This window comes from Trachypithecus francoisi, unplaced genomic scaffold, assembly GCF_009764315.1.
Source record: "Trachypithecus francoisi isolate TF-2019V2 unplaced genomic scaffold, Tfra_2.0 Contig01440, whole genome shotgun sequence".
Lineage (NCBI taxonomy): Eukaryota > Metazoa > Chordata > Mammalia > Primates > Cercopithecidae > Trachypithecus > Trachypithecus francoisi.
This window is the reverse complement of record NW_022681431.1, coordinates 5,800,598-5,811,775: the sequence shown is the minus strand read 5'-3', so window position 1 is coordinate 5,811,775 and position 11,178 is coordinate 5,800,598. Positions and strand designations below refer to the sequence as shown.

The following is an 11,178-nucleotide window of genomic DNA, read 5'->3' as shown; positions in this document are numbered from 1 at the left end:
TTCTGCCTAGGAGCACCAGTGGTGACCTGGCATTGCAACAAGATAGCAGCAGAGCTGAACAAGCCCAATTGGGAAGAAAGATGACAAGCTTTCAAATATTGATATATGTCTTTCATTTGTCCTTCCCACTGAGACCAGATCTCATATCCACCTCTTCCTAGGATATCTACACTCACCAGTATCTCCCAGCTATTACACTGCTGCATAAAATACTGATGCTTCAATGTAATTTATTCTCTTAATGAATATTTATCCATTCCAATGTCTGCTTTTCTCTTAAGATTATTATAGTCATCGCAAGTCAAAGAGGAAGGATGGTGTTAAGAACGAATCTGCAGTTTATAGCCCTGATACTGAAATTTACAAACAGAAATTCTGAGTTATGGATAAGTAAAGATTCAGATTTTGAATCACAAGGCACACTCTCAGATCTGGGACATCTGACATTCTATCAATATTTAATCAAGGAAGAAGCAGGCAGATGACAGTAGGACGAGAATTTCAAGTTACAGGAAAATAAAGCAAGATGGAAGGAGAACTTTCAGTAAATGTTGGTCCAGTAACCAAAATATTAATGCTGTTATTCATCCATATAACAAATAGTTTTGAAAATGTATATCTGTCAGTGAATTATATAAATATTATTTGCATTTTATCTTTGAGGAATCAGAGCTACAGATTTTAAAAGTAATTCACCCTGTGTCCGCAGGATTTCAAATCAGATCTATACAATAAAGCTCATGTTCCCTCTCTTATGGCAAAGTATGGATGGAAGTAAAAGAAGGTAACTACGAGACAAGAAAGAGGATAAGAGGAAGACTCTATTGAGGAAAACATGCCTAGCCCCATAATATCCTAAGTTGTCTAAAGAAAAACTTTGATTCTCAATATATTAGCCAACAATGTTTTCATATACTTTAGAGATGATGAGTTTTTCCACAATATTCTTTATTCATTTACCAGTAAAAATTTACTACGAATTCAACAATAAATCAATATTAAATGTTTTCTAGCATGAATCACTCTGCTTCCCAAGATAATCACATGCCATTCTTAAAATGTCTTTATTTTTATCAATTTGAAAATGTGTCCTTATGTTTCTTTAAAAGTTTATTGTTTTCCAATAAATGCTGGTATTTTATGTATGAATTTGATGTCTAGGATTTTCTTCAAAATAATGTGAGGGTAGAGAGGATATGTGATTGTACATTAGTTGATAATTAGTGAGTTGGGTGATACATACACAAGGGTTTATTTTGTTCCTTATTCTAAATAGTAAAGAATCCATCACCAGGTTTGGGCACAAGCTTTCTCCCCAAGGAAATCTTAAATATATTTTCAGCACTTCTTCAACTTCTTCCTCAATCAGAGTTTTAAACTCGATCAGATCTGTATTGTCTTTATAATTGAATATTCTATAGGTGAGGGTGAAGCCCACCAAACAGCGAACCCCTTCTGGGGTCTGCAAGGAACAAAATGATGTGGTTGTAAATGCAGATGTTGGAGATGTTTGCAGGTATGTATTTATAGACTCAAAATCTTCAATTTTTCGAGGTTCAAGCGTAAAAGAGTACAATTTTTGGTGTGTCTTCTTTGGCAGGAGATCAGAATTAAGAAATTCTTCATTTGGAATATACTGCTCTCTTCTGATTTGGTCCAGGTACCAGACTCCTTCCTCTTCTGTCAAGCGGAAAATGCAAGGCATCTGAGGCTGATCCTTCCCAGAAATTAATTCCAGAGGCTGCCACATCTGGGAGGGGCCTCCAAACCCAGCATCAGCAATGTAGTTCCTGCCATCAATGGTTACCTGCAGGAGAAGGTGAACCATGCCCGTGCTGTATCTGTTAGCTGCAGGGATATAAACATACCCTCCTAACATTGTGGTCTGAAAACCGATTGTGGTCAGAGCCCAGTACAGAAGTTGATTGACCTGGAGACACCACCCACCCCGGTTTCTTCTTACAATGTGATCAAAAATAGTCTCTAAGCCCAACTCCATAGCTTCCCCACAATGCATGTTAAGGTTCTCAAAGGGAACAGCTCGGATTTGGTGCTTAAGAATGTCAGTTAATGTTTCCAAGTCCAGTTTGTTCCTAGAGTTCTTATAGCCAATTCTTTCAAAATATGCTTCAATGTCCATGATCCCCTAAGCAAGAAAAACAAAACATAAGAACATATCACTACTTTAGCACTTGGATTTCCTTGAGTGGCTAATTATAGGTATAATGTATTTAAAATACATAAAAACACAATGGTTGTAAGTACCTGTCATAATAATTCTTTTGTTAGTATTTTTATTGCATGAATTCCTTTTACATGCATAAGTTCACTTAATAGTATCAGTACCCTGTAAGGAAAGTATTATTGTATCTTCTGTCTTTCAAGCATGAGGAGTTGGAAATCCAGATTAAATGAGGAGCCAAATGGTAAACAACTTGTTTGTGGTTTTCTTGGTGATAAGTAAAAAAGAGATTCCAATTGGTATCAATTATAATAAGTTTATAAACAGTTATATAAGCAGGAGAATTATACAATAGAGGACATGGTATTCATGGTACATGACCCACTTGATTTCCCATTTAGCTGTACCTAACACGAAGCTTCTCACTCAAAAAATTATATTGGTTAACTCATTCATTCACTGATTCACTCAAGAAACAGTTTACAGAATACTCTTGATGTGTTTCCTATTGATCTAGTGCTTGCTTGCCCTCAAAAATCTTATATTTTAGTGGGAGTTGAGGTGACACAAATAATAAACTGAATAAATGAATAAAACATGCAGTCTGTTAGACTGTGGTAAGTGCCTGGTGAAAACAATAAAAGGGGTTAGTGGGTGCACAGGGAGAGCACTGATTTCAAATAAGGTGGTTCAAGAAAGGCTCACTAAGACTTTAAGGATGCTAGAGAATAAGTGCTGTGGATATGTGTGAGGAGGATTGTTCCATGCGGTGGAAGAGAAAGTGCCAGGGTCCTTAGATGGAACCTGTCTTGAGTGTTCAAGAAACATCCAGGAAGCCAGGGTGAATGGAGTATAGTCAGTGAGAAGGAGACTGAATTGAGATGAGATCTGACAAGTAACAGAGGCCTTGGAGCCAATGCTTATATTTTGGCTTTTATTCTAAACGAGATGAGAAATCAAAATGAGATAGGATGAGAAAAGGGTTATAAGGGGAACAATGTTTGCCTAATCAAAGTGATCTGTCTAGCTACTGTGTGGACAATAGGCTGCCCATATTGAACTCTACGGGCAGTCACATGAACTATGTAGGACCAATTCAAACACAACGGCTCTAGGACCAAAGCTTGGCTGATGGATGGCATATGACCTAAGTAGCTCAATGAAACTCTATTGAGGCATTTTTGCTGAAATCTAAGCACAAATATTCTGCTTCAAAGATAGAAGCTGGGAGGATATCAACCCAAAGTTACTGGGGAGAACCCACTGAAGAACAACACTAACAAAGAATTTACTAGTAACCTGAGCAGGGAAATATGTGACTCTTAGTAATAGCACCAAAGTTTCATGGTTTTGTTGAAGACTTGAAATATACGGTGTAGCTCAGAAGACAGTGCCCCAAGGTAAAAGCTTCAGAAGTCAGTTTTTCTTTGGCCTTCTCCTGGCCTTCTATCTCTCAGTCCCATTATTCCTCAACACTGGCCATACACACTAGAATCTCCTTCCCCAAGGCAGAACCTAGAAATCAGAACTCCTTTTTCTCAAAACCAGCCATAAAGCCTAAAAATACTACTCTAATTTGCCCTCTCCCTTTCTGTGTATGAATTAGCCGTAAAGAAATTATCCAACCGACCTTGTTGGATCATAGATCATAAGATCCCTATACCCAGAAAGAAGGAGTACATGCTCAGAGAGGTCAAGAGGAATCTAGAGAGACAGGCCTTGCTGGGTTTCCCCAGTCTATTAGCATTAGGTTATGCCTTTGGTTCAATCATATTTTTTTATGTGCCCATACTTTGTTGCACCTAAGCATAAAAAGGACAATTTCCCTTGTGTGTTTGGGTCTTTATTCTGAAGACTCCAGAATACACACTCCAAACAAATCTGCATGCCTTCTCTTCAACTGATCTATCTTTTGTGAGCTGATTTTTCCGTAATCCTTCAGAGGGTTTCTGGCCCTTACTCATAGGAAGAAAAGCCAACAGCACAGAATTAAGTTATAATGGAAGAAAACATTGCTTTTTAGAAGCTTTAAGATGAAACACTTCAGCATCAGGCTATAGCAACAGATTTAGACCTGAAGAAAAAAAAGTTGCCAGAGCCAGCAAAAAGTTGAAAGAGAGAGTTAACATCCCAGCTGTTCTCAAATGAAGAAAAGGCTGAAAGCAGCAGGATACACCAGAAGTTGACTTCTGAGATAACAGTCTGAGAAGTTTCAAAAAGAAAAAAATAGCATTAAACATTAAAATTTCTCGGAATTTAATGAAAAGCAATTAGATACTTTAAGAAACCCTTATAGTTCTAACCAATGTTTTGGTTTTGTATTGTGGTTTTTTGGTCAAAGCTCAGTTTCCAGAAAGACGACTATAAATAATTCAATTTTCATTAAAGCCAACATAACCACAGACAAAATATCTTTTATGAATTTGATTATACACATGCCACTTACAACACGACTGGACTTTATGTTGTATCCTAAATTTCATTCTTTCTTAGATAACCAGTCATCTTCAGAAAAAAAAAATCTACTATATAAAATTATTTTTCATACAATATAATTCTCTTTTCTTTTTAATCTCTCTTATCACAAATGCATCTTTATATCTATAACTTTCTTTGTATCTCTCTCCCCTACTTACTGGTTCCTTTTTACTTTGTTGCATAAATAACCTTTGAATTAGACAAAAATTATTTTCTTTTTAATGAGAATACATTTTTCTATTTGTCTTATATTTTCTTTTTTCATCAAAAACATGTCTTTCACAGACTTTATACACAGAATTATATATTAATTGGAAGTTTTATTTTTAGTAACCTTAAACCTAGGAAACACAAAATCCTACACTGCATATCAGGTATCAGCACTTTATAGATGAAATCACTCTACAATGTTTAGGCATGTTTCTCCATATCTCTACTTAATTGGAAATGAGCCAAACTATTAATGAGTACTTATTCTTTAATCCAAAAAAAGTTTAAGATTTTAAATTATATAAAAGTTAGCCAACAAGCATTTATCCCTACCATTTATATTTATTCAGTTTATTCATTGTTAGCAGTTTACCTAGATTACTTTGAGAACTGAGACATTAGACAAAACTAGTCACATTTAAAGTTATTTCCTTGCTAACCATTTTATAGCCTGTGAAAATCAGGTGTTCACCCAAGTATAAGCCTTAATGTTAAACATATTTGTTTTTCCAGATAGCTCAGGATTTAGCTGTTTTTATGAAACCAATAATATTAAGCTAATCTTACCTATTAAAAAAATTACAAGTTGGGCGCAGTGGCTCATGCCTGTCATCTCAACACTTTGGGAGGCCGAGGTGGGCAGATCACACGAGGTCAGGAGTTCGAGACCAGCCTGACCAACATGGTGAAACCCCGTCTCTATAAAAATACAAAAATTAGCCAGGTGTGGTGGTGCGCAGCTGTAATCCCAGCTACTTAGGAGGCTGAGGCAGGAGAATCACTTGAACTCTGGAGGCAGAGGTTGCAGTGAGCCAAGATTATGCCACTGCACTCCATCCTGGGTGACAGAGTGAGACACCATCTCAAAAAAAAAAAAAAAGGTTTTTAGATTTTAAAGATTGTTTTAAGTTAAATATATGGACAAAACTAAATATTTATGAAAACTTGTTCTTGTGAAAGGAATTCTATATGTAAGCCAGCTGGCTAAAATTTGAAAGGAATTATTTAATTTTTGTATAAATTAAACCTTAAAATAAAAAGCACACTAATGCAGGGCCAGAATCTAGGCCCCTATGTGAAAATATCAGGGTTTTGTTAGAGTACTAATCAGCTCTTTTATAGAAAACTATAAAATGTCATAAAAGATTTATAAAAATCTTACTTTGTGTTACAACTAATTAAAATTAAGTAATTTGTTTGTAAGATTTTATTAATGTTAACTTTAGCATTAATAATAAACTATGCAATGGTAAAATTTAGATTTCTCTTGAATACGATTTTCTTTTAATATTAAGAGATAGTGAAAGATTTTTGCTTACCTTTTGAGAAAACAAAAAAAAAAAAGAAGAGGGGTTGAGGAAGAGAGACAAATTTAGTTGGCCTCATGCTGTCTTTATTAGGTCTTATTGTTTGTGAAAGTGAGTCTTCTCTCTCAAAGAGTGAAGGTTTTTACTTTTTGAAGTCTTTGAGTTATCACTTTGCTTAAATGAGTGACTTATTTTACAATGACCTGTTTGGTGACGTAATTTGTTTTCCCACCACTATATCTGTCTCTATCTAAATAACTTTAACCAAAATCTCTCCAAAGCGATTACCTTGGCTTTTAATATGTGAAACTTGTTTTAAGTTTCAAAGTGGGGACTGAAGAAAATCACACTTTTCAAATTCCAATTCTAAATTCAGTCTTGTTGACCTCATTATCTTTTTCGATATTAAGTCCCCTGCAGCCAAAAACAGACACATTTGGTGTATTTGGCATGTTAAAATCATATAGGAAACATTTTCAAATATGAAATGGTGTTCAACTTTATTACAGCTACATTTATATTAACCCTATTACTAGTATGTTTTTCAAAATTATGTGATATTCTTATCATTCTGATGTCTTCATATATGTTATAAGTATTTATAATTATTATGTTAAATTGTTATATGCCACAGAAATAACCAAATTTCCTTCTCAAGTGTGTCCTTGATCATGGCTGTCCTAAGACTTCTGTCATTCACAGTTGTTCTCCTTTGATCCTTTTAAAAAGGTGGTTTGCAATTAGCTTAGGACTCTAAGGGGTGCTCTTGAATGAAGCTTTATGATAACTTTGGAGACTGTGCCACTGGTACAGAGAAAAAAAAAAAAAAACTCCCAGGACTCTGATGGAGAACTAATATGTTCATGAGGATTGCTGACCCAATATCTAACAGAATAGGAGTTAACTGCATGGACAGAACTAATAGAAGACTGAAATAATCTTTTTATGGGTTTTGTTGAAACATTGCTACTTTTGTTTGTTCTTCAGAGTCAAGAAAATTTTTTTCTTTTTAGATATTTACAGCTTTTAATACTTGTGTAAAGTATACTCTTGTGAGCAAAATTTGAAGTATATTTCCTTCTATCTGCCTGATGTCTCTGAAATTTGGAAGCTCTTAGTGATTATTGCTAATTTATGGGAATATAATTATTTGCATAAATTCAATTAGAATCTGTTTTCTTTTTTAACAGGACACAAGTGGAGACAAAAGTCAAGGATTTGACTGGAATGCCATATTTTTAAGAAACTGACATTGACTTTATAAAACTGATAATAGGCCTGTGGATAAAACTGGCCTCACACCTGTCTATGCAGTTCCTTACAGGGTCCTTCACAGGTTTCTGGCCTGTAATGGGTAAAAGAAGGTCACATTCTGACAGGCCTAGGAACCCCAAATTATTTTGGAACCTTGAGAGAGAATTCACTCAATTCATACAGGTATCTCGTAGAAACAGATAAATCCTTAGTTGGGCTCAGGATGCTTTTAAGAGGTCTAATCTGAGATTCTTTACAAAAAAGAATGTTCCAGCAAAGCCATTTTTTAAAAAAGAGCCTATACAGTGAGTATCTATTCTTGCTGCACTTGATGCAAATAATCAGACCAAGTACAGTAACAAAACCTATTTTGCAAATAAATCAGTTCTACTATGTCTTTCATAAAATTGAAGAATTGAAAGCAGAAAAATTATATTTCAAAAACTGTAGTATATTTGTTATTATCTTCTGGCCTTGTCCATTGTTTTTTCAGTTTTTATTATTTTTTACAATTTAGACCAAATCCTGAATTTTTTCCTGGCTGTAAGTCTCCAAAGTAACATTTTCAATGTTTTCTCCCATTTTTCTTACTTGAATTCACTAGAAATTAAAACTGGGGTTTTCTTAAAAGTCTTGCAAACTGAAGGTATCTGGAGAAAATAACAGTAACTTATAAACAACCTTCATGTACACTTGCTGATGTGAGGTCTTCTCAGAAAGTTCACTTGAACACCTGGTTTGAACTTCCAGAAAAATCTGGAAGATTGCCACTGCAATATGAAGATGCCTCAGAGATTCTAGAAAAGCTAGTCTATAGATAGACTACTCCAGATATTAACCTTTATTATTTTTTTCTGTTTCTATAGAAATGCCTCCTACTAGAAATCTGATTGCTACATTATGTCTAGAGGCCTAAACCATTTGCAGTGCCACCTCCTGGAATGGGACATAGCTATTTAACTGAAATGATCTCACCTCAAAACCAAGAGACTGCCTAAAGAAGATATGGAATGATATATTTAAATTTGCTCATTTATATTTATCCTGAATTTGTTTTTCCACTACTGTGACTATCTCTATCTAAATACCTCTAACCCAAATCTCTCCAAAGCTATTACCTTGGCTTTTAGTACGTGAAACTTGTTTCAAATTTCAAAGTGGTGACTGAAGAAAATCAAAATATTTTACCCTCAAATATATTTCTTTGACATATTTACAAATGGTTGCCACTGGCCAACAAGCAGAAGTAGCATTGCAAAACTGTCTTAACTGAGGAAAATTTGCATCTGTGGACAATGTCCATTAATGCAGCCACGCCCCCTCCTCTTTCTAAGCCTTTTCCAGGATCCAGAGAGATTGAGAGTCTGACACCTTTAAAGATCTGGATAGAAACATTTACCATCTATTGTTTATGAGAAAAGGTTTGTCTACATAACAAGGGCACCTTTGCTAGCCAAGTTTCTTCCTTCCTCTCTCTCTTAACCTGTGTTGCCACTAAAACTAATTTACCTGTTTCTGGCCATGCTTTGAGTCTCCACTCTTTACTGTGGCCTCGCAATACTACATGAGTTTCTGTAACTTATTGGGAAGTTGGGTCTTCATTCTCATGTTTCCTGAGTATGGTGGTTAATATTGAGTGTCAACTTGATTGGACTGAAGGATGCAAAGTACTGTTCCTGGGTGTGTCTGTGAGGGTGTTGCCAAAGGCAATTAACATTTGAGTCAGTGGACTGGGAAAAGGAGACCCACCCTCATTCTGGGTGGGCACAATCTAATCAGCTGCCAGCACAGCCGGAATGAAAGCAGGCAGAAGAATGTGGAAAGACTAGACTGGCTTAGTCTTTCAGCCTACATCTTTCTCCTGTGCTGGATGGTTCCTGCCCTTGAACATCAAACTCCAAGTTCTTCAGCTTTTTGACTCCTGGACCTTTGACAACAGACAGAAGGCTGCACTGTCGGTTTCCCTACTTTTGAGGTTTTGGGACTTGAACTGGCTTCCTTGGTCCTCAGCTTGCAGACGGCTTACTGTGGGACTTCACCTTGTGATCATGTGACTCACTACTTAATAAACTCCTCTTTATATATACATCAATCCTATTAGTTCTGGCCCTCTAAAGGGCCCTGGCTAATAGACCATGTACATACATTAAATAAATTTGTATTCCCTTTCCCCTATTAATCAATCTGTCACATGTGAGTGACTTTTAGTGAAGCTTTAGGGGGCCTACAGCCTATGGCCCCCACATAAGGTATACATTGGCTCTGCCTGAAAATCTGATACATCTTGAAGTAGGAGAGTTTATAGGACAAAGGTGGATTCAAAGATTTTCTGATTGGCAATTGGTTGAAAGAGTTAAGCTCTGCCTAAAGACTTGCAATCAGTATGTGGCAGGACAAGCCATAGACAAAACCCCTCAGATGCAGAGTTAAAGAAGGAAGGGCTTTATTCAGTTGGGAGCTTTGGCAAGACTCACGTCTCCAACAACCCAGCTCCCTGAGTGAGCAATTCCTGTCCCTTTTAACGGCTCACAACTCTAAGGTGGTCCGTGTGAGAGGGTCATGAGCAATTGAGCAAGCAGGGGTAAGTGACTGGGGGCTGCATGCACCAGTAATTAGAACAGAACAGAACAGGGCAGGGATTTTCACAGTGCTTTCCTATAATCTGTAATCTATAGATAACATAACCAATTAGGTCAGGGATTAATCTTTAACTACCAGGCCCAGGGTGTGGCGCCAGGCTGTCTGCTTGTGGATTTCATTTCTGCCTTTTAGTTTTTAATTCTTTCTTTGGAGGCAGAAATTGGGCAAAAGACAATATGAGGGGTAGTCTCCTCCCTTAAGTATAATGAAATGCTTGAGTTAAAGGGGGTTGTGGGAACCATGGTTCATGTTATGTAGATGAAACCTCCAGCCAGAAGCCTTAGAGAAAACAGATGGTAAATATCTCTTTTCAAATTTTTAAGGTGGCAGATTCTCATTTAATCTCTCAATCAGAGCAGAGCCAGAAACAGGCAAATTTCCCCCACAAAAGATGATTTTGCAAGATCATTTCAATATATGTCAAAGAAATATAATTTGAGGATTAAATAAATTGATTTCCTTCAGGGTCTGCTATTGTCATGTGTTGCCAAACCAGAGTCATATTGGAATTTGGTATCTTACTCCCACAAAGAGTCCATTTTGCCAGTCTTGTGATCACTATTTCAATGTTAATGCTGGTCAGGTGTGCCTGAACTCCAAAAGGGAGTGTGTATAATGAGGTGTGTCTGACCTCCCTTTCCATTATGGCCTGGAATTTAGTTTTCCAGGTTTCTCTGGGGTCACCTAGGACAAGAGGAGATCCATTCAGTCAGTAGGGGGACTTGATTTTATTTTTGATTTATACCCCAATTTCAAAGTACACTGCAAATTACTTTCAAAGTTCTACTTACTTTGGCCAGCAACCAGGAACTAGGCTGAATGCAATCCTCTTGCTTCCAAGGTCTGTAATAAAGTGCTCTCCCTTCCAAAATCTGCAAGGGAAGTGATCTCACTGGAATTCCGTATCACCTTGACCCCAGAGTCTAGTTAGGATCACCTCAGGGATCTCTGGGAAATGTAGTTGCAGGGCCTCAGGTTGCCTCTGTGAATCTCTTATGCAAATCTTTTCATTAAAAATGGTGTGGATAATTATACTATCTGATGACACCCATGCCACAGGCTAGGAGAGCTGTGCCCTTGTATTTCACCTAGTTCTTGCTCTCTGGA

General features: G+C 36.7%; 1 protein-coding gene across 1 annotated transcript; it reads right to left on the bottom strand.

Annotated features, from left to right (window-relative positions):
- Positions 1-1,136: 1,136 nt before the first annotated feature.
- LOC117092749 (arylamine N-acetyltransferase 2-like) lies at positions 1,137-10,950 on the bottom strand. The gene is given in 3 exon segments (XM_033226827.1): positions 1,137-1,339; positions 1,342-2,146; positions 10,863-10,950. Coding segments are annotated over 2 exon segments (870 nt in total). The 5' UTR covers positions 2,141-2,146; positions 10,863-10,950; the 3' UTR covers positions 1,137-1,268.
- Between the last annotated feature and the right edge of the window lie 228 nt (positions 10,951-11,178).